Source organism: Psittacula echo, assembly GCF_963264785.1.
Source record: "Psittacula echo genome assembly, chromosome: 3".
In the NCBI taxonomy this organism is placed as follows: Eukaryota; Metazoa; Chordata; class Aves; order Psittaciformes; family Psittacidae; genus Psittacula; species Psittacula echo.
In genome coordinates, this window is record NC_137736.1 from 84,414,644 (window position 1) to 84,437,426 (window position 22,783).

The 22,783-nt window shown below is 43.5% G+C and overlaps 1 protein-coding gene across 1 annotated transcript in view; it reads left to right on the forward strand.

Moving 5' to 3' along the window:
- Positions 1–319: 319 nt before the first annotated feature.
- The window catches only part of KLF12 (KLF transcription factor 12), a gene marked incomplete at both ends in the record, with an annotated part of 247,794 nt that continues 225,330 nt past the window's right edge, over positions 320–22,783 (forward strand). Inside the window, 3 exon segments of the mRNA XM_080612449.1 lie at positions 320–409; positions 411–449; positions 451–525. Coding sequence (XP_080468575.1) covers positions 320–409; positions 411–449; positions 451–525 — 204 coding nt within the window.

A 22,783-nucleotide genomic window follows, 5' to 3' on the forward strand; every position in this document is an offset into this window, starting at 1 on the left:
CCGGCCCCGCCTGCCCTCGCCGCTTCGCCGCTCCCCCGCCCCGGGCCTCCTCTCGGCACCACCGCGCCCCCGCTGCCAGCCCCGCCCGGCCCCTCCCCGCGGCGCCCCGCAGCCCTGCCCCCTGCAGCCGGGCGGGTCCGGGGCCGTGCCCGGGTCCAGGGCCGTGTCCGGGCGGGGGGCGGTGCGCCCGGGCGTTCCCGTCCCCACCCCCCCGGGGCGGGGCGGGGCAGGGCGGGCGGTGCACCGGGTGCCGAGGGCGCGGCCCCTCCCCTCCCTCCCTCCCTCCGCCCGGCTGCCGGTGGGGGCGGGGACGCGCCGCATGCCAGCGACGCCACCGGCGCCCGCCGCGGCCGGAGCAGGGGCTGGGAGCTGGGGAGGGGGACGCCGGTCCGGACCGGGCCCTTTGTCTGCAGCAGCTGGTGGGGTGTCTCGGCGGCGGCACCACCGTGAGGGGAGGCGAGGAGAGGCGGCGCCGGGAGCCCCCACCCCCGGCCCAGCCTGGCCCCGGCTCATCATGTGACGCGGGTAAGTCGGCGGCGAGAGCCGCGGCTCCCCGGGCTGTCCCCATTCATTACGCGGGGACGGCGGCTGCGTCCGCCGGTGTGCCCTGAGCGAACGAGCGTCCGTCCGTCCGTCCGTGTGGTACTGCCCGGGGAGAGCGGGGCGGGCGGGCGGGCAGACGGAGCGAGCGGGGACCCCGTGTCAGGGGAAGGAAACAGTTTCTCCTGCTCTGCCGCTTCTGCTCAGGTCTGTGCCGATTCCCTTTCTTACCGGAATAAACGGATAACGTGTAGGTTTTTTGCTGCTGTCCCAATCCGGTTTCTATTTTACAAAAAAAACCCCAAACCAAAAAACTAAACAACCCTAAACCATCCAAATCTTTCCGGTACAGAAGTTAAATAATTTTAGAGAAAAGTGGGGGCACGGCGCACCCCGTCTGTCCAGTTCTTCTTTCTCCCCCTTCTTCCCCCAGCGCAGTCGGGGGTTAACGGCGGTGCCCTCTCGCCCTCCATCCCTCCTCCCATCCCATCCCTCCCCTTCATCCTTCCCGGTGCCCTGGAGGCAGCAATACCGGAGGGGGGTGGCAGTGGGGTGTGTGTGGAGGGTGCTGGGGGCTGGCCCGAACTTTTCCCTCAACTTTCCCGCTGAGGCTTTAGAAGGGGGGCGAGGAGGGAGGTGGAAGAAGGCGGTGAAAAAGAGGGGGGGGGGGGGGGGGGAATGAAAAGCGATAAACCAGGAGTAATGAGCAGCGAGCTGGGAGCGCCCAGCTCTTTGTGCTGCCGTCCCCGGGGCGTCCGCGGTGCCCCTGCGCCTTTGGGGTGGGAAAGGTAATATAAAAGGAAGTGTTAAAAAATAATATATATATATATGTATAAAATAGGAGTGAAATATTCTATGGGGGGGGGGAAATAGGAGTGTAACACTCTACGGGGGTAAAAATCAATGTAATGATCTATGGGGGGGAATAAAGATCAAGAGCGAACTGCTACATTATCTTCTACCAAAATAATTATCTTCTCTAAAATAAATACTTGCTGTTCCAGAAGTCGGACGGCATTGCCTGGGGAGCAAACTGCTGGCATTTACATTGAAACCTATGCCCAGAGTGGCTGCGGGAGATGCATGTGCCCCCCGTCCCCATGGCATAGGTGTTACCTTGCGAACCCCACCGAAAGGTTTCTCCTGGGGGAATGCTCTGGGATGAAATCTGGGCTCCTGTCCGCCTCCAAAAGGATTTGTTTTTCGGGGGAGGGGGGAGGGGAAAGGTGGATAGGAGCAGCCAAGATGGGTTATTTTATGTGTGTCGTGCGTCCCGTTCCCCCCCCCCCCCCCCGCCATGGTTTGCAGGGGTGTGATGCTCCGCTTTAGACAGCGGGTTTTTTCAGATCCTGGCATGGAAGATAAGATGTTTTACACGCTTAGCGGGCAGGTATGAGCAATTTGTTAGGGGGGCACTGAAGAGAAGTTCTCTTGCACTGGGATTTATGTCGGGCTTGTAAAATCCTGCAAGCTTTCGGCAGTCCCCCTGCGTAAGTAAGTAAACCAGTTTCTTTTTTTAATTATCCACCTTGAAAGAAATGGTGATGTGCCTCTCCCGTGGTGTTCCCCCTGCTGTCCCCTTGCTGTCTCGCTCTCGGCAGGTAGATACCCGCGGCAACTTTGCGGGGTTGCTTTATGTAGCTCTGGCATAAGGGCTCCATTTTCTGCTTTCTGGTTGGTCTGCAACTCCGAAATGCACAGAAACAGCGAAGTGGTCTTAGTGCTGGATTAGTAACTGGGCTGAATAGGTCACAGATGGGGCGATAGAGGCGTTTTATTAATGACGTAAGGCTGCATAAACCCGGCCTACTGAATTTTTTTTTATTTCAATACATGGTTCGTGCAGGGGGGATGGGGAATATCTCTCTAATGGGACGTAATCAACTTGAAACCGCTGACTGCAGCCTGGCGTGTCACCCAACGTCACCAACTGGCCGCGCGGAGCCGAGGGAGCGCTGCGTGCGGGGGTTTTGTGTTAGGATTATTTAGTATTTTTAGGGCTTTTCATTATTACTTGCTGTTCCCCCTGCCCGAGGCTTTGGCAGCCGGCCGGAGCTGCTGCCGCTATGCTGCCGGCAGGTGCCGGCGCTGGAGCTTGGTGGGATGACATCACCCCCTCCAAGGCTGGAGCAGCACCCATGCGCACCCCTGCCCAGGCCGGCCCCCCCCACCCGCTGCCTCCAGAGCAGCACTGGGAGCATCCGCCTTAGTATTTCTGACTGTTTTCTTTTTTCCTTTTATTATTCCTTTCCCCTTCCTTTATTTTGCTGTGTCTGGTACCTGGAACTGAGTGTGTGCGGGGGGAGGGGAGGGGAGGGGGGGCACCTTCCTTCAGGCAAACCTCTTCATCAGGATTGTAACAGCTTTACAAGGTGGATTTACACCCCCCCTCCCCCTTTTCCCACTTTTTTTTTTTTTCCTCCCCGGGTCGTGGAGAAGTCGATACCGTTCAGAGGTACTGTGAAAAAAAATAATGGTATTTTGTCCTCTATCCCCCAGTTGTGGGTGGAAAAAGAGGCTTTTTGAGGAGGAGATGTGCTGTGGGGCATTTGATGAGTGACTGCACACCTGCTGGAGGGGCTGGGAAGGAATTTAGGATGTGGGAGATACTGTTTGGTTTGTGCTTCTGGGAGTGAGGCAGTGTCAGTGAATGAAGGAGGGGGGATGGGAAATGAGGTATCTTTAGTTTATTTCTTTCCCCAGTAGTACTTAGTGGCAATATTTCCAGGCCTTCCTGCGACCTCTTGTAGAGAAGCCTTTGCTGGAAAGGCCCCTGAGAGCCCAAGAAGGCTGTGTAACAACTTTTAAAAATAAACTTTAAGATTCCAGGACAGGCTAATCGCGGAGTCCTCTGCCAGCTGTTTCTGTCGGGGTGCTCAAGCAGAGTTCTACTGCAGAGACCAGGCTGAGGTGTGGTGGGTCAGAACTAGCTCTTCTTCCCCCAGGAGATGGTGGAGCAGGGTCAGTGCAGGGCTTGGGCTGCAGAGCCACTTGGTAGTGACCATCTCCACCCAGACCGAGGTACTGGGTGATGGTACCCTCCATAATCTAATAGAAGTGCAGACCATGTTTTGGAAGGAAGATAGGTATGCTCTTCCAGGTGTTTGGGGAGTTGTCTAATGCACCGTCGGGTTCCAGAAGGTCTGTGTAAGTCAGTGCGCGAGAAGGGCATCCCGTTGTTTAGATTTTGGGTAGCTCATGGCATAAACAGAAAGTGAGTGCCTTTTCTCATCACTGGGTGGATGATGTCCACTTAGCCTTCCCAGAGTTGTAGTGCTGTTCTTTCCATGCTTCCGGCTGCTGGATCGCTTCTGTCAGGCTTGCGTGGTCGCTGGTGCTGCTTTTCAGGAGGGCCAGCCTCCTTGCTTGTTCCTTCAGTAAGTGTCATCTGCTTTGTGTAACAGGTCTTGTCAGTTTAAGGTTGGTTTTGACCAAATCTTTGTTTGAATCAAGTGCAACAAGAGACTGCGAGGTGTTTGTATATTAATAAAGCTGGGGAATTGTTTATTTTTACTGAAGTGTTTTGCTTGTGACTTTTGAAGTGTTGTGTCTTGATTTATTTTGTTGGAGGGTGATTGTGTTTTGCCTTACCTTGACGTAACTACAAAGTAACACAAAAATTGAGTGAAATGGAAATTTCATTTTTAGAGAAGCTGAAATGGATGCAGCACCGAGACTTTGACCTTCTCAGCTCCTGACTAGTGGTTGTTTACTACAGCTGCAGCTGTGCGTCTTTGGAAGAGGAGGAGCTGCAAACACAAGCATGCTCACTTTCCCCAGCTAAGAGAAGAGCATAGAATGAGCATGCTGTTTCGAAGTGAGATGTAAAGAAAAGTATTCAGCAGTCAAGTTGTTGCTTTTCCTTTCCTTTTGTACAAAGTGTGCTGTGCTTTAACTGTAAGACAGATTTTGATCCTTGGAAGTGTGAATGTGAAAGCATGAAATGACTATGCTTCCTATGGAGTGAAATTATCTTTTTACAAATGAAATGCATACTTATGCTATAAAAAAGAGAAGAGCTTTCGCATGTAGTACTAAAGGCACTTTCAGCATTTTTCATCGGTGGAAGAATCTTCATGTAAGCTTACCCTCTGTTCAACAGTTGAACTTTAGACATCCTCTTGTTTCAACTGAAAGGCTTATTTATTTTTTTTTGGAGTTGGTACTAAGTGCAAGAAAAAACAAAAAAGAGCAACAAGACTTATTTAAGGAGTCAGCGTCAAAATTATTGTTTTACTTTATAGCTAGACATAGAACTGTGTTGACAAACTGGGCTGGAGCGTTGGCTGGACCTGATGTATGGATGTGGCAGTGTTGCAAAATTTGTTGTAAAATTGGACCAGTGTGAGGATATTTGTGCTTTATATATCTATAAAAAGAAACAACAAAATCCAGGTCTGTGCTAGTGGTGCTGCATTTGCATTTGGAAGGTCTCGTCTACACTTAGATTTGGTGCCCTAAAATCTGTGAACTTTCTTATACTTCTCAGAGTTTGGTGTGACTGGTAGGTTTGAAGTTTATTCCGAGTCTATGCTCTCGTGTTTGTTCCCAGGCAATAGCTATAACACAGAAGTGGTAGAGTATTCTTTAATCAGCTTTATTTACCTTTTGGTGGCAGAGAATTCTTAAAATAATACTGAGAGACAGAAGGAAGAAGAAAAATGAATATGGCTTTGCCAAGAACTCAGTATTCCTACACTGTATGTAACCCTGAGCTTGTATGCACTTTCCTTTCTTGAGTTCAGTAAAATCTTGTGGTCTTTATCAGAAAGCATGAGCTAGACCTTGGTGTAAGCCAAAATTAAATTACAATATGCAAGTATTTTTGCATTTGTGTCTGCCGCGGAATGATGTGTTTTGATTTGGAGAAGACAACTTTAAATTATGGTGTGCCTTGGATCCTGTAACTATTTCGGTCATTTCCTGCATTTTTGAGAAGGTATGGTGGCATGAGCCATCGCAGTGTTTCTCAACTGGAATATATGGTAGGACTTGGGAGTGAATATATGAAGTCATGTGAAATATATTCAGGGCCTGTATGCTTCATACTGACTGCGTTTCTTCATGCATTCCACATCTGTGCACATCAGCTCCTGTGCCAGAGGAGCCCCTTCTGCTGCAGGCACAAGGGTAGGGCTTGTCTAGGTGTCGGCTTGCTAATTATTCCTTTTTAAATTTAAAGTTCAGTAAAATCACAGGAATGCAAAAGCTAAGGTATATGAGAAATGAAACTGTGTGTGCTGGGGTCACAGGAGATCCCATGAGCAAAGATTGTTAAAAGTCTACGCTCAGTAATACTGAATAAAGTTTGCCAAGACCATTTTATGCTGGCATTTCCTACCCTCTGAATGCCATCCTAGCAATGCCTATATTCTTTTTAACTCTGCTGGTTTGTTTATTTGTTCATAGGTTATTTTTTTTTTAATTTGAACAAATGCTTTCAAGTGCAATAGTGTTTATCCTTTTGTGGGTTGCTGGTGGTGCTGGTGTTGACAGGCTTTGGAGTTGCTGCTCAGACCAGCACCACTTGAGTTAAGGAATGTCTGGTTAGCAGTAGCAAGCCTTTGTCCTCTCTGTGAACCAGCCTCCAGGACTGGAATGAAGAATGAAGCACAGCTCTTTGCTAGTGGCTGGCACAGTGTTTGCTACATAGCAGGGTAATGGTGGGACTCAGGAATCCCGAGCTTTGTTTCTGGCAGTGGGGCGAGTGTGTTCTCGTCGTTTAAACATAGAACAATCAAATGCATGACCTTGGACATCAGCGCCACAAAGGGGATAATTAATCAGATGGTGTATCCTGTTGGGAGACCTGGATTCTGGTGCTGGTTTTGTCAGATGTCACCTAGGACAACCACTTTGTTACCCTCTCTGTAAGGTGGTAAGCAATGACCCCAATTCCTAATTAGCGTGGGGCATTGTGCTGTGGTCAGAGCTGCAAAGAGCACAAGGTTATGCATGCTAACTCTGATCCTCCTGCTGACTACCTAAATAGTTTTTTCCTTCGCTTAGGCCAGGGAGGGCTTTGCTGCTAGTGGTGTTCCATCTCTTTCCTGGAGCATTATAGGTGCTGGACAGCAACGCGGGAAGCACAGTTACGCTGGCTGGCTGGGTGGGTGCAGGTGATGTGTAGAGAGCTCAGGTCAGCTGGAAATAAGTTCAGATCTGTTAGCAGAGCTGGAGCAAACTCTGGAAGCCTTCCTGAGCATGGGTGAACTGCAATTCTCAGATACTTTAAGTGTCGGCAGACTGGCATTGACACGGGTAAAAGCAGCTATCTAACTCCAGCACTTTCTGTCTTCTTCTGTGGGATCCCTAAGAGAGAATCTTTCCAAACAAAATGTTTTCGATGATTTTTTTAGCTGCTTTTCTCCATTACCGAAATCATCAGCAGTGACTGGTGTGTTCTCAAAAACTTCCAAATCAGACTTTGCAGAAGCAGTCACTGAGCATTTCAGCTGAAATGATTCAAGTTTGTTAAGTAGAATAGTGCAATATAAGACATTTGTAACATGAATTTCAAAGAACAGCTGTGACTGTTGTCATTTACCATGGATGTTACTCCTTTTCTTTTTTTCCCCATGGGACCAGCATTTTCAGGTGATCTGCTAAAATTTGAGGACACTTTTTATAGCAAATGTGATGACACGTTGTCAAATGAGGTAGCCACTGAGGCATTTGGGATTAATGGTATCAATTGCCAGTTCTTCCTAGGGAAAAAAGAAAGATAGCGGCTGTATTATGTGGTAACGTCTGACATGAATCTGAGCAGGACTTGACTTAAAATCGGGATAATGTAGAAATATTTTTTTCTTTTACATCTTTACTTTGAGTGTGCAATGCTGGCATAAACCAGTTCGGAGTTAGCCTTCAAGTGTGGATTGGCAGTGCACTAGGAAAGCATGTAAAGAGCTGTGACTGATGACACTTTGAAATCATTTAAAGTTTGGACAGTAGTTGGAGCTCTTCCAGTTCCTTTTTCAAAGCATCAGTTGCAAGAAAATTTGGGTTAAGTAGGAAATGAAAAGATTTTTCTTTAAAGGTGGGGGCAGACCCCATTCATTTGCAGTTTCTCTAAATCAGTAACAGTTACAAGGCAACTTAATTTTTTCCTGGTTCCATTCTAAGCAAGGAAATCTTTTGCATAGACAGTGCCCTACAGAATTTTGAGTGGAAAAAATGAGTTAAGTGGGTTATTTTTTCCCCTTTTGACAGGGAGAGCTTGTAAACTCAGTCTAGTTAGCAGGCAGATTTGGAGGCTGCTATTTCGGAAAGCATTTCCATTTTCACTTTTACTTTCCAGATCTATATTCAGCTAAATCAACATTTTGCTAAAATGTCATTGACATTTATCTTAAGAAAATATATCAATAATTTTGGACTTCCTGTTTTGAGAAGGTGTCAGATTTGTAATTTTTGGTTGTGGCTCTATTGGGGTAAAGTTTACAGTAGTCACATGGAACAATTAAATATAAACATAGCGTGAACTGAAAAATATAATGAGACTTAGTACTTTTTCTGTTTTGCATCCTAGCCAGTATTCAAGATGGATTTATTTTGTGCTTGCTGGAGATGTGCTCTCCTTCAGCTTTTACGTATTGCCGGATTTAGGAAGACAATATCTCTTTTTCATTGCAATGCTAAAGAAGCATGTGGGCTAGGCAGGGATGGGAGGCTTGAGTCTGCATAGCAATCACGGACACTTGCTTAAGTCAATTCTGGCAGATAGCTTGAATAAAATGCATTCCTTTCCCCAAAAAAGGAGCCTAGCTCATCCTTGCCTCAGGGGTGTGTGTTAAAATCATGACACCGGAATCATTCCCATGGTCAAAAGACCATCAGAAAACCTCTCTGTTGGCTGACAGTAGAGGAAGTCTCAGATGTTTAGCTTGCACATGGATGCATACGCTGTACTTGTTTAAAGATAGGTGAGAAGGGACCTTCTTTACTGAAATCCTGGGAGAAGCTTTCCCTGGCCCTGCAGGATTTGGTGGTGGTGAGGAAGGAGCAGCAGCTTCCATGGGCTCTTCTCGTGGCTTTTGTTATTTGGTGTTTGACTTAGCCCATGTGTTGTGAGAGCGAGCACCCCTTGCCAGACTGTAGTTTCTTACATTAGGGAGAGCACGAGGACCATGATGGTTTGGTATGAAAATCCTCTGTGGGCACAGTCTGAAGTCCATCAGTAGAAATGAAAAGTACTTTCAGATCCCTCCCAAGTATTAGTGAAGTTCTACGTGTGTGGCTTTCGTTGACATGTCTTTTTCCTTGCGTTTAAAAAGCCATGGGTGCTGGAGTGACTTGCACTAGACCCAGAGCTACCTAGGGTTGGTCCCACATCCAGCGTGACTCCTTGGATGTTACTGTGATAGTATAAATAGAAACATGAGGGTAGCATGAAAAGTTTTCTTTTTGCATCAGTTAAATACTTGAAATATTAAAACAGTCACTGGAAATTTTGTGTTATACAATGTTAAAATTAATTCAGCAAACCTGAAAATTTTTATCTGTACCAAAGAAGCTGTAAAAGTAATTTTTGTCGGGGGACCAGAAGTGAGACACATGCTGCGGCAATCATTTGATATGCTCTATAAACCAGTAATTCCAGTCGGAGTTCATCAGACGTTATAGCATTTTTGGTTTAAAAGCTGAGCAACTAGACCACAGCTTTTATAAAGCTTGAAGATTAGCAGCTCTGTCAAGTACAGGAACCGTGTCCTAAAAGCATCTTGACATTGCTGCAAGTGCTGTAGAAGCAGCAGCAGAGAAGCCATGAAGCCACATTTAACCAATGTAAGTTGCAAAGACTTTGCAGGATTTCTGCCTGGATCTACAAGTTTTAATTTAGACACAGAAGCCAAATGCAATTCGTTCACCCAGTTTGTAATATGAGCCCTGGTTTTGGAGACCTGTCTAGTGCTGTATGTCTAATAGGAGGCTTCCAGCTTGAAACTGAGCTCTTAGCCTAGAAGTACTCCTAAACCACTGAACTGTTATGCTTTAAAACTGTCATCCTTGCTCTTGGTGCCTGATGCAGGCTTTCCTAGATGTCTGTACAGCAGTCTTTGCCTAAATGTGAAGCCCCATGATGAGTGGGGGATTTAATTACTTATAGGCTAAAGAACACATCAGGTACCTCTGTAGTGTGTAAAATACAGTTTAAGTCTGCAGTGACTTCGTGAGAAGGCTTTGAAAAGTGCATGTTTGAAACCTTAATTGAAGAGGAAGGCTGCATTTTGAGTTCAGTGCTATCCCGAAGGATGGTTTCAGATGGTGGCTGGTTCTGTTCAAAGGCTTTAGTTGTTGGTGGACATGTTGGCATTTCAGCAGGCAGCAGAAGGAGTGTACTGCAAACTCAAGTGAGGGCAGGACTTGGTGAAGTGCGGAGAAATAAGAGATCTCACCATGGGATCAAATTGTAGATTCATTGATTTGAAGATCAGAAGAATGCACTATGAACATCTAATAATTTTAAATAATGGCATCAGTAGAGTATCACTTTGGTCTGCATGAGGCAGGCATGGTCTCTTGGAGCTGGAACATTTTGTGAATACGTGGTTGTAAGGTAAAAAACTTCATGTGGTGGAGCATCAGCTGTCATCTTTGGTAAGCTGTTTGGTGGTCATAATTACTCTAATGTCTATGCATTATTTGTACCCTGAATTTATCCATATATTTGGCTTCCAGCCACTTAACCTTGTTGTAGCTCTGTCTCTTAAGTGAGTGGTCAACTAGTCTCCTGTCAATTCCTTCTATGTCTTCCTTCTCAGAGTTTGCATAATTGATCAGTGTTTTAATTTGCAGCTGTTGAAGAGGGTGAATTCATTTAAGTCATTTTGACTTTAAAGTAGCAGGCAAAAAACCTTGATTAAAACATTCAGGTTAAGTCTTGGGGTGATTTCTGCCATTTTTACTGATTTTACAGTTCCTGGCGATGTCAGTCGGGTAAGTGACGTGCAGCGTGCTAATATGCAGCAGCCAAAATAGTCTTTATGCAGAGAATACTCAAGTTTTTAGCCAAGAAAATGCATTGTGTGCATACAAAGTTTGCTGACTTCTGTTCATTTTCTGAATTTTAATTCTTGCACACTTAATATTACCATATGGCTGATGGTATTTCTTATTTAGTAGATGATTTAATTTTACTCTTGACTGTCAGCTGCACTTAAAAATTGAAACTCATAAACTGTAGAGAACGTAACTGAAACAATTTTTATTAATATATTTATTTTTAATGTGCCAGGTTACTTAAAAAAATCCTTCTAAAATGTGTTTGTGTTTCAAACTAACTTTTAATAAAGGAAAAGTAATACTTGGTTATTAAGAGAAGCTCACAGTTTCTGTTTCAAAATATCCTTGAGAGTTTTAGAACTAGTAGGTATTACCCTTCAGCATATAATTAGATTAAAAACAATAGAAGAGGAAAACACATCTATCTAACTTCTTTTGCTCCCAGTAGATTTTTCAATTTCTGAATGAGCTAGTTATTGGTCTGTGGTATTGAGTAAGCTGTGAGAAAGACGATATTCTGTTACACACCTGCTCATTGATTAGTTTACTACATTTCAGTTTTGTTTAATCCGTGATTTTTATCAGGTTAGTAGTTTCTTTGAAAGTTCAGCAGCAAATTTGTACTGCTCGAGTATTGATGAAAAAGGGAATGTAAATGGGTTTCTTAATTTCAAATTAATTTTTTAGAATAATTTAAATAAGAGTCATAATTTTTCGTTAGAACTTATAATAATGTTACAGAAAAGGGCCACTTCTTTACCAGACAGGTTTTAGAGCACTGTTGGTTACTGTGCTTCTTCTGGAAGTATTAAACATTGTTAGAAGATAGGAGTAGCCATCTATTTTCATTCTGTGACACTGCCTATGTAAATAACTTTTTCAAATATTTCACTTAACTGATGACACACCCCATTTCTCAGGTGCCTTTTTGGACACGTCTATTCAGTGTATTATGTCTAAAGTATGAAATAGGATGCTCATTGGCTAGAGATACCAGCTGAGCAGAATCACCTGGGCTCAGTCTTTGGTGTGCTTACCTTGTGCTGCGCTTCTCAGATCTTTCTGTCTCTTGTTCACTGTTTTTTCTTTCCTAATTTCAAATTTAATAATTCTATTTTTGGTATACTTCATTCCCTCTATCTCCACTCCCCCAAATGTTGTTCATTAATCATACCAGTTTTAAAAGAGTGAGTAAGGATTTCGGGTGATTTTGCTTAGCTCTGCTCAACTTGGAGAAGTCATGCTCTTTCACAGTGATCTTGTCATTGACATCCTACTGATACCTGGTACTTGAAAAACGGGAGCTCTTCCCTGTAATTATTTAATCCTTTTTGGAGACTTTCTTCCATGCTTACATATATCCTGCTCTATTTCCTCAGCCTTCTGGAGGAGGTACAATTGTATAAATAAAGTTTAATTTCTACATATTCTGACCTTAAAACTGTGATCATAGGCAACCTTATTTTTTAAGGAAACCAAACTAAAGATGGGCCTTTCTCCTTACTTTCTCTGTCTTCTCCTTAACGTCTTGAAAAAGCTACTAAATGCCAAAGCAAGATTATTTTGTTGTTTTTCGGTGGTGTGGGGCAGCCTTTTCATTGTATAGTTTTGTTCAGTGTGATAACTGCATTTCAACTGGTATATCTCATGGAGCCAGGCAAAATGATGTAGATGCAGAGTTATCAAAAACAGGTACCCCTGGAAACATGATTCCCTTCCTCCCTCTCAGAGGGAAAAGGAAGTTTGTTGGCTGTGTCACTTTCTTTTTGCAAGTTGACATAACTAGTGCAGATCCTGTGAGAAGGATCAGGGCTGGGAACAAGCACCATTGTGTGGTGTAGCCCCATGCAGCAAGTTGGAAAACTGAAAAGTGGTGTTCAGACGGAAGGGTTATTAATGCTTCAAGCTGCCCCAGAGGAAAGGGAACCTGATAAAAGCACTAGAAATACGTCCAGGCATGAGAGAAACTGTCTGCCAAAAGAGCATCTCTGTATGCTGTAAGTCCAAATGAGTGTTTACTTATCCGGGTTTTAAAAAACCAAAGTGAAATACATTGTAAAGCTGATCTTAAGCACAACACATACACCACTACTGCAAAGCTAATTGGCCTGTGGGGAAACACCACCTGCCTAAAATCCCATCGACCTCTGGTCCCAGCGTTTGCCCCAGTTCCTCTTCCTGGCAAACTCTTCTCCAGTGCACACTCTGGTGACTTTGCTTGAGCTTCCAGTGGGGTGCTGGATGTAGGCTCGTGCATCCCTCCATTGGGCTTGCTGCTGTTTGTGATTTTTATGTTCTTTATGAACCACCAGTTTATAATGAAATAGCCCCTGACTGTCCAGCAGTGGTATGTGAGGCTCATGAACAGCTCTCCGCGGAGCTTTTGAACTTTTGTCTTGTGAGTACAGTTCTTCTCATGGCAAAGAAGACATGCAAGCATAAAGCTTTTGCAGTCATTAACTTAAAATCCTTTCTCTGAAAAGGCTAATGATGATTTCATTTTTTTACTAAAGTGGAGTTTTTAGATGTTGTTTGCTGCTCTTCACCAGTAATGTTGCTCTTGCTTCTCCATGCAATGTCTATTAGCCTTTTTATTTTATTTCATTTTGTACATTCAAATTGCCCTTTTTTAATGCAGAATTACTTTCTGCTGCACGCAATTCTAAATGTAAAAACCAGCCATCCCTTAATTTATATTTTCATGTTATAGATGACATAGCATGTTACAGGTCCCTGGAGCCCTGAGTGTCTGCTGAAGATTTATTGCAGCGATTCCTGCAAACACTGTAGTGAAGCAGTAACCCCTTGGTTTCTGGGTCGGTGCCATAGACATGTGGAGCTGCGTGTGGTGTCTTGGTGTTGGTCTCTTGCATTACCTTTGGGAAAACCTGTGGTACAATTTGCCATGTAGAAAGTGACTCCGTTTCTTCTGTTTATGTCAGGCTGTCAGGTGCCTTTTGTGTCCTGATCTTCTGTACCTGGCACATCTGGGGTTTCAGGTGACCATGATTACACTTGCAGTCTAGCAGGAGGGTCCCTTGGGCCTTTCTTCTCCTCTCAGTCTACGTGAGGGCTGTCTTGATATGTTTCCGTGCGTTTATTCTGGCTCCAGGATCTTGGGAGAGCGTTTCTGCGCTTTCTCATCTGTTTCCCAGTTGTGTTGTTTGACTGTCTGTGAGTTGTCCTTCTCTTGGGTGAAGGCAGGTTTCAGGGGAGAGAAACTACTAGACGAAGGGGGAGGGAGAGGACACAAGTGGTTCAGCAAAAGTAAATGTGTGGGTCTGTGTTTCATTAGGAAGTGGTGGCAAAAAGAAAGCCTATTTTTGCTCAGTAACTTAAGAACTTTGAAAACTATTGGCTACTGAATATGCTTTCCATGCAGCGTGGATTTCTCTTATTGCAGCACTAGTTATTACCCAGTGAAGATCTTGTCCATTACTATTATCTCAGTCATCAGCTCTGGAATGACTTTTCTAATACTGCAGACAACTTTGAGATGTTTTGTAAGGCAGAAACTGGTTTTAACTGCTTGCCACAGGATTAATGTAGCTAATACGATGCCTGGAACGTTGTAAAAAGTGTTTCTGTTGTAATGGTTTTTGTTGTATGAACAATCCTCTCTTGTAATGTCAGAAGAGCCTCCTGGCTGCTCCTTCTAGATTTGTTGAGAAGCGGCTGGTTTCGTGTATTGTTTTTAAATGTGCATCTTTGCAGGTTGCAGATTTGAGCTGGATGCAGTACATTTTAGAAAGTCCGTGGCTTTGTCTTGGTGCCAGTTGCATCAGGAGGAGATTCAGGTGCTTCCCTGAAGGGCTGATGTTACTGTCTTTACCCTGAGCCACCAAAGAGCATCTGTGTCTTGCACAGTGTTGAGTTCCCCTAAGCAAACAAAATGCACCATCCTGAGGAACTCTGGATATGTGTTTTCTGTGTTAGCAGTTGTTGAGGGCATCTTGTAGGTAGATGTGAGAGTGCAACGTGTGTTTTTCTAGTCTGGATTCTCCTAGTGAAACTTCAGAGCCTTTGGTTTTCAGCTAGGATGTTTGGACACATAATGTTCTTTATATAATTTAAAAACACATTACCCAGCTTTTTGGAAACAGAAGTCTGACAGAACTTCTGGCAGACAGGAAAATGGCTTATTTTTGTTACTTTGATCTGTCTTCACTGTGCAAGAGTACAGAAATACTGTTACAGGCATTTTGTTTCAAAGGTTTATGTCTTCACATTAATCAAAGTGGAGTTTATAGATTTGACATTTTTTACTAACTGTCACGCTCTACTTTTTTCTCCTCTGCTCTTCAGAGAGAGATATTATGTCATTGCTGCTTTGCTGATAATCTTTCTTTTTCCAAAGATCCCATCAAGAAAATTACTTTGAGTGTATTTTGTTCTCACCATTATTTTGTCTGCAGGATGCAGTAAGTTAGTCATGCCTTAAATTGATTTAAACAACTGTCAAGTAAGACAAATAATAGAAAATAATCATGGAAGCTGCATTCTATTACAACATGCTACTTTATCCCTAGGTTTGGTCTTTATCTTCATTAACATTTGAGCTTTACCATAAGATGCATAATACATTTTTGGAGATGGTGGTGAGATGTGTTCAGACCTCCATAGGTGACGTACTGGCTGGTAATTTGGAAGTCATTTAAGAAGCACCTCATTTTGCATGAGCAAAATGAATGTAATGCTGTTTACTCTGGACATTTTGGGACCTGCCATTGACACAGATGTGTAGAAAAGCTGAATAATACCAATTATTATAAGACATGCTTCAGAAGTCAAAGTCCACAAGGGTTTCTGTAGGTGTTTGCTACGTACGTTGCTTCAGGTGCTTCCGCAGGCTGGTGGGTTTTTTGCCTAAGATGTAAGGAAAAGTGTAACTTCTTTCTTTTGTCAGACTGCAGATAACTTCTGTGAGCCCTGTAGCTGTGAAAAGTATATTGAAGGAGGCTGTTGCAAGAAGTATTACCCACTTGGTTTCCTTGGAAACATGAAACGTGATTTATAAATATTGACTGGAGAAAGCTGCAGCTTAGAGGAAATCCTAAACTGTTGGTTCAGGCTTTTAAATTAATATAGCTAAAGAGTTTAGGCTGTATTGAAAGTCACTGCATGTCCGTGAAGCAAAATTTGTAGTCATTCTGGCTTGCTGTGTTTCTTGGGGTAATAGCCAGTTCTGGATGCTGGAGAACTGGAGACAGTCTGTGAGAGTTATACTGGATAAGGGTGCTGAACTGTGGTATCCCTGGCTACACTTTCACCTGTGTTGAACAGCCCAGCTCTCGCTGGAGTTAACAAATTAATGCTCCTAAAAGTCTAGTCGTTAATGCCTGACTTGCAACTGATGGACTGCAGTCTGGAATGTTTTCTTCTTGGTGGAGTATAAAATCATCATTCATGCCTTGTGTATGTTTCTAAACATTGGAGGGTGTTTTGAATGTTCTTTGTTACGCTTATGCAAGAGATTGTGTGATAAGCTTAAGTAAATTACAGTTACTGGGTAACTCTTATTGTGTAGGAATTTTCATATGGACTTATTTTTAAAGGCTGCTGGTCATAATCTGGTCTTCCTGAGCTTGTTAAGGTTTTCAAAACATAAGCTGCTTTATCCCTGGTGCATGGTGTCAGATTATCCTGAAGTTGGTGTTAGATTCATGCTGGGGGGGGTGGGTAGTGGTGAAAAGGGGCATCCGTATGGGACAAAAGTCATACAATGGAGAGTTGCATACATGTTATGAGTGCTGAGTTGTATACAGAGTGGATAAAGATGGCTTCTGTATACTCATTAGTGAGGAACAGGTCTTGCTTCAGTTATCTAACCAAGGTGCTGCCAGCTGTGGTTTTATTTGTTCTGTTTCTGATGTCAGTGCTGGCTTATGTGGTCCACATTGCCATCCATCTCCTGTGGTGCCTGTCTCTGTGTCACTCATACTGCTTCCACTGTCAGTGGACTGGATTTGATCAAGAAACTGGCCTAACTTTTGGGGTTTTACTGATTTATTCTTGACTGGGGTTAGTTTCCCAGTTTGTCTCCCAAAATAGCTATGGCTGTTCAGGAGTAGGCCAAATGGTTGGAGGCCACCAGTGCTGCTGGAGGAAAGCACCTTTAGCTGTTCCCAGAGCAGGGACTGTGGCAGCCTTGATGTCTCCAGTGCTTTTAATCCACAGGAAGACCTCCAGAGCGGAGATGAGGTCTTGGGATTTCCCTGGGCAAAAGCCTATCCCATGTGTGTTTATCTGCTGGCTGTAGTGCTGGTTGTTTCACAGCCATGATAAGATGGCAAGGCACAGTTTTTAAGGAGGAGTGATGTGTTACGATGAACAAATGATGTATTTAGAAAGGACATGAGCATGAAAGCCTGTGCTTCTGTTTTAGACCTGATAAGACTGTGTGTGTCAAACCACTGGATTTTTTTCCCCAAAATGTATTACATGCTTCATGCAAAATATTATTACTCCTTGCAAACTGTGCCTTGCTCAGTGATTGTAAAGGTGTTTATGGTGAGTGGCCTAAGGCAGCCTTATGTGGCTACATTAATTAGGGCAGGATGAATCTAGGTCTGCCTACATGTGGGGCTGCAGGCGGATTTTACACTGAAGGAAGAGGTGGGATGCAGGCGGGCTTGTAGAGATCAGGTCCTAAATGTCCAGAGGCAGTGGTAGCGTAGGCAAGCAAGGACCACTGAAACCTGTTGGTTGGTGTGCCACAGGTAAGACAGCTACATCTTTATGTCTTGTGGAACTTGAATGTTAAGAGCAAATAGGAGACCACAGAAGCCCTCTATGCATGGGCCAAGTGGTGCTTCATTTCTCATCAAGCTAGTTTAACTGAGGAGAAAGACTTTGTTTAATGCTTCTGTGAATGATGGTAACATCCTGAAGGTTCAAGGATGTTTGTCTCTGATGGGGGCCCTAAGGCAGGATTCATCTATATTGTTTTTCAGTGGCTGGTTCAAGCAGATGAAGGCAGCTTGCTCTTGACTTGCCATCTGCAATGGCTATGGATCACAGGCTGTGAGATGGCAGAAAGAGTAATGAGTGGGAGAGGGGAATCGGAGACCTATGGAAAGAGGGAAAGTGCATGTGTAGAAAAGACAAGCAGAAAATGTCAGTGATACAGAATTCTGTGAAGACTCCTGCTGTTGGCAACTCATGTACAGAAGTGTTAAGCTGAAGGGGAGGTCAGTAAATGGGAGGAAGTAAAAAAGGTTTTGTGATTGGTGTTTGCCGAAGGAAAGCTGAGTAAGGGAAGTGCTTGATGAGTCTTAAGGTAGAGCGTGGTTTTTTGTTTGCTTGCTGCTTTTAAAGTCCACGCAGAATCAAAGTGGACTGTGTGGCTGAAAGCAGAACAGCAGGTATGCAGTCATTTGTTGAGGGTTGTGAACATGCATCTAAAGTGAGTATGGTGGTTTAGGACGCCAGTCATGGATACTAACAGAAAAGGAAGATAATTACGTCAAGTGAACTGTGGTTCTTCATGTAACCAAACAAACTACATGGATTACTGCAAAATTGGTCAAGATGGGGACAAGGACTGGCAACATCAGAGTTCTGCTAAAACTGTGATTGTTTTTACGTGAAGCCATTGTGCCAATACAAACTGAATTTCATACTGCAGGATTGATCGTAAAATAGATGCCTCCAGATTAAATCTGGAGAGAAGTTCCTGCTTTTTACTTAAACTTGGAATAACTGCAGTGAAGGTATATAGAGAATTCTCGGAATGCGAGAATGAAAGATGGCAGTGTGATGTTGCTTTTATTTGAAGAGACAGGATTATTCTGCGTACTTCCATTTCCTAATATGAGTGTCTTCTGAACATCACTCAGTTTAAGTCATCAGAATAGTGGCCATATAAGTAAAGTATGCAGTCTCTAAGGCTGCAGTTGGGAAAAAAATACCCCTTTGAACTGATTGCTATTTTCCAATTTTTTTCTGATTTTCTAGGGTGTGAGCGGTAAATTGGTAGTTAAAAAACCTCAGTCCTTTAGGAACATCAGGGGAACTTCAAAGTGTTTTTCTGGCAGAATATTGATACTCTTTTCCACTTTAAACTCTTGTTGTTTCTAGCAAGTATAGGTAGATTTTGGAAATAGTTATGTGATATTTATTCAGCTGTTGCTTGTATAATACTGAAGGCTCAGAGCATCTCTCAGCTTTGTGGTGGCTCCAGAGCAGCTTCAGCACAGCATCAGTGTCAATTCTCAGATATGTTGGCTCTTACCTTAGGTTGTACTGACTCCTGGGAGTAAGGTGATGAAAGAAGTGAGAGATTACATTAGTCACAAATAGAGGAATATCAATTCAAGTTGAAAGTGTGAGAATTTCTGACTATCAGCTGGTTCTCTGACTGAGCATGAGAACTGCAAGGTGTCAAAGTTTTCTGAACAGAGCTCTTGAATTCTCTGTAGGCTGACCTGATGAAAGAAAGAGCGAGCTATTTCTGTTAGAGGAAAGACGGAGACTTCTGTCCTCATCTCTGTGACAAGCCATTCTTCATGTTGATTCTGAAAGCAGCATTAGAAGTGTTCCGGGCCAGGTTTGATGGGGCTTTGAGCAACCTGATCTAGTGAAAGATGCCCCTCCTTGGCAGGCGCTAAGTGATCTTCAAAGGTTCCTTCTGATCCAAACCATTCTGTGATTCTAAATGAGAGAAGTGGGTATATCCTCCTTACCTCCATGCTGTATTCTTTGAATCAGAATTGTCTCTTTCATGTTTTCCAGGGGGTGTTTGTCACAAAGGTGTCATTGCTGCAGGCTGTCCAGGAATGTTAGAGCCAGTGGGCAAATGGCTTCCTCTAAGAAGAGGAAGGGGTAAGAAAGAGATTTCGTGGTAGAATTGGCAAGGCCCATGGAGTCTTCCTCGCTGGCTTGGAAGGATCTAAGTATTCTGGACTTGTGTGTCTGATTTACTTGGTCTGGATTCAAATCTGCACCCAGTATGGCTAGAAAGTAAATTCGCTGAAGAGCAGTATAATAGACTGGGCATATGTAAATGGTGAAATTACTGCGAGAATAAGAAATACTGGGTTCAAGAGAGAAAGATTCATGTGGAAAAAGCCTGATTTAATGTACTCTAAAAAAATGTAAAAATCTGAGATACTGTCAGGCATCCTTTTCAGTTAGCAAACTGTAGAAGCATGTCTGTGCAAAATGAGAAATATGTTTGCTAGGCCAGCTTTTCTGAACTGAAACATGAAAGGTGTTGTGAAATGCTGTAGAATGTACAAATGAGCATGTTGTCAGGAAAATCACTTTGTAACAGGTGAAGATTGCACATAGAATGCAGCTGGGGTAGCCATATAAAAATGTGAAGCTGGTTGGGAACAGTTGTGTCTGTTTCCAAGAAAGATGACTTTCCTGTATACATAAGAACTTAACAGCATTCTCTGTGCTTGCTAGAGGCAGTTTATACATTGTGGTGCACCTCACTGCTGCATAGTGACAGTCCTAAACTTACGAATGCTGAGACTTAGGAATCTGGTCTTAATTGCATTGTTACAAGTATTTTTCTGTGTGGTGGGATGAGATGGAGGTGGGAATGGAGAGGAGGGAGGAGAAGCATCTGCTTCTCACTGAGCTAAAATTGTGGTTTTTTTTCTGAACTGAATCAGTCGTAGAACTAAAGTGGGGGGAAGAGTTAGGGAAAGAGCAAGTCCTTGGAAAGAGCTGAGCAAGCAAGAAAGGAGAGCTGCAGGAACCAGTGGAGGACCAAAGGAGTAGTTCTTGGTGTGGGGGTGATAGGGAGTAAAGCGGGCCATGGCATCTGGGGGCTTCAAAATGAATAGAACTGTTTGGGTTTCTGCTTGCCAACAGGCTATTCAGGAGACTAACAAATAGTAACAGAGAAGATGCAAGGACTGCAAGACCCAGGTGTGCTCGCATAATACCAGGGAATAAGGTTGAACTTCTTCAGTGCCAGGTATTGCTTAACTTCCGTGTATGGGGAATACTGAAAATACACATTGGTGAGTTTTGTAATTCACAGCTGAAGAGCCAGTGCCTCTGCAGGGGTACACCTATATTGTTTGGGTGTAAGAACAGCTCTTTGTTCAGACTTGTGCACCCGTGTAGTATGTGGCCCTTTTCTCCTGGCTGTCTTCCTGCTCAGGAGCAGAAGTAGCTCCATCCTTGCTGAGATCTAGAGAGCGTGGCTTTCTGAACCCAGAGGTTCTTGGATGCTGGAGTGGAGGTGCTGTACAAAGAGGCAGAAAATTGTGGCATGGGAGAAAAAAGTAAGTGCATTAATCTTGGGTTTACTGGAAGCTTAAATAGCAAAGCTCTCACTGTTTACACAGTGGTATCTATTAAAGGAAACCACTGCGTGTGAAAATCTAAAACAGCCACGGAGGGATTTTCTTTGAAACGACTGTGCTTCAAAGTCAGGTCCTGTACTCTGCAAGCGGCAGGGACATTGCATACTAGAGTTTTACTCTTGATACAGGTGGGTGTCCACTTCTGTCACTAGCAGCTTTTTGTGTGAGGAGTGTGTTATTTCAGACAGTTTGCCTTGAGTATCACTGTAGCTAAGCTAGTTGTTCTTTCACAGTTTCATCATATTGTCTGGGTGTATAGTAGTGAAAAACATGTAGTTTGTAGACCCCCTGGGGGCCTCCTTTGCTAACTTCTTTTCTTAGATACTTAAAGCTAACTTTTCTTCAGGGTTTTAAAGACTTGGTGCTTAGTGAAGTGTAGTATAGATGGCTGTGCACATACAAATTGTTGATTTTCATGGTTTATCATTGTGTCTGGGCTTCAAGTTAGAAAAGTTGATTTACTTTGTTTTCCTTTGACATACTTTAAAATTTGAGCTGAGATTGCTTCCTCATCAGTAGTAAAAGCGCAGCAGGTAAACAGAGGCCTTCACGTTCCCATGTGTAACTGTGTTGTCTTAAAAAATGTAGGTGATACGAAAGGAATGAAATACAGACTCTGGTGTGTTGTCAGCTTTCATTTTATTGTGTAAGAGCATAGATAACTTCAATGTGAAGAAAGAAAATCCCGCAAAACAGGGAAAATACAGGAATTCAGCATTGTTCATCTTGCCTGAGTATTATATGTGGAAGAAATGGTTGATTCAAGCTTACAGTTGCATCCTTTATAACACTTAGATGTTCCTTCTGTCTTTTTCCAGCTCATCTCTTTTAATTTGTCTATATAATTTTCTTTTTCTCCTTTTTCGGTGCCCTTTCTTGTTTGGGATTTGAAATCTAACCAGGTAATTGGGCAGCAGCCTTCTCCACATTCACTTAATGGTGACTGACTACTTCTCTAGCCCTTCCTTCCCATTCTGGTATAAATTGATGATGCAAAGGCATGCAGAGGAAGATAAAGACTGGGGAAGAGAAGGAGTGTAGAGGCTTTCCTTTTCCATCCCTGGTATGGATTGCCTGGGAAATGGTTTCAGCGTTTATTCTTTTGTTTGATTACTCTTCTCCCTCATGTATTATCATCAATATTCTTGTAAAGGTGCTGAAACTGAAGGTTATATTAGATTGGCTTGAGAGACAGTCTGAGCGCAGTGTAGAGATGCAGAGTTGATTCAACTCATTTACTGAAATAGTAAAGTTAGCTTAAAAATTTACCCACAGGGTATCTGAAGTTGGGTACCCAAAATGTGTGTCTGCTTTTGAACAGCTCAGCTACTGGTATTCGTTTTCCTATTGAGACATTGAAAAATGATGTGCAAATGTTTGTTTGCAAATGTTTCTTTACAAATGTAAGTTAGTTATGAGAAACATTCTTTGTAGATGGGTATCTTTAAAAATTCTTGCATGAGTAACTGGAGACAATTATTACCCTTCCATATCTGGGAGTAAACTGAGAGGCAACCAGAGAAACTAGTAGCATTGCATCCTTTGCCATTTTGTTCGCAGGCATAAATAAAGCTTGGTTTAGTGACAATGCCAAGGACATAGTAGTTACCCTTTTTCAGAAAGTGCTCCCTTCATTATCATCTGTACAACCTGTAAGTGGTATGAGATGTATCTCACATCATATCACTTTAAGGAATTAAGAATTTTACCTGGATAATGGTTTCAAACAGACGAAAATGTGATTCAGGCTTTAACTCGTGCAAATTGTAGCATAGCCATGACAAGGAGCTGAAATCTCTGAGAGCCTGACTTTGGGGAGTATGTGATTTCTGTTAGTGATTCTACTAGAATGAAGTGAGAAAGAACAATTTTGATCTTTATCTCCAGATAGCAGCTATATGAACACTTACCAT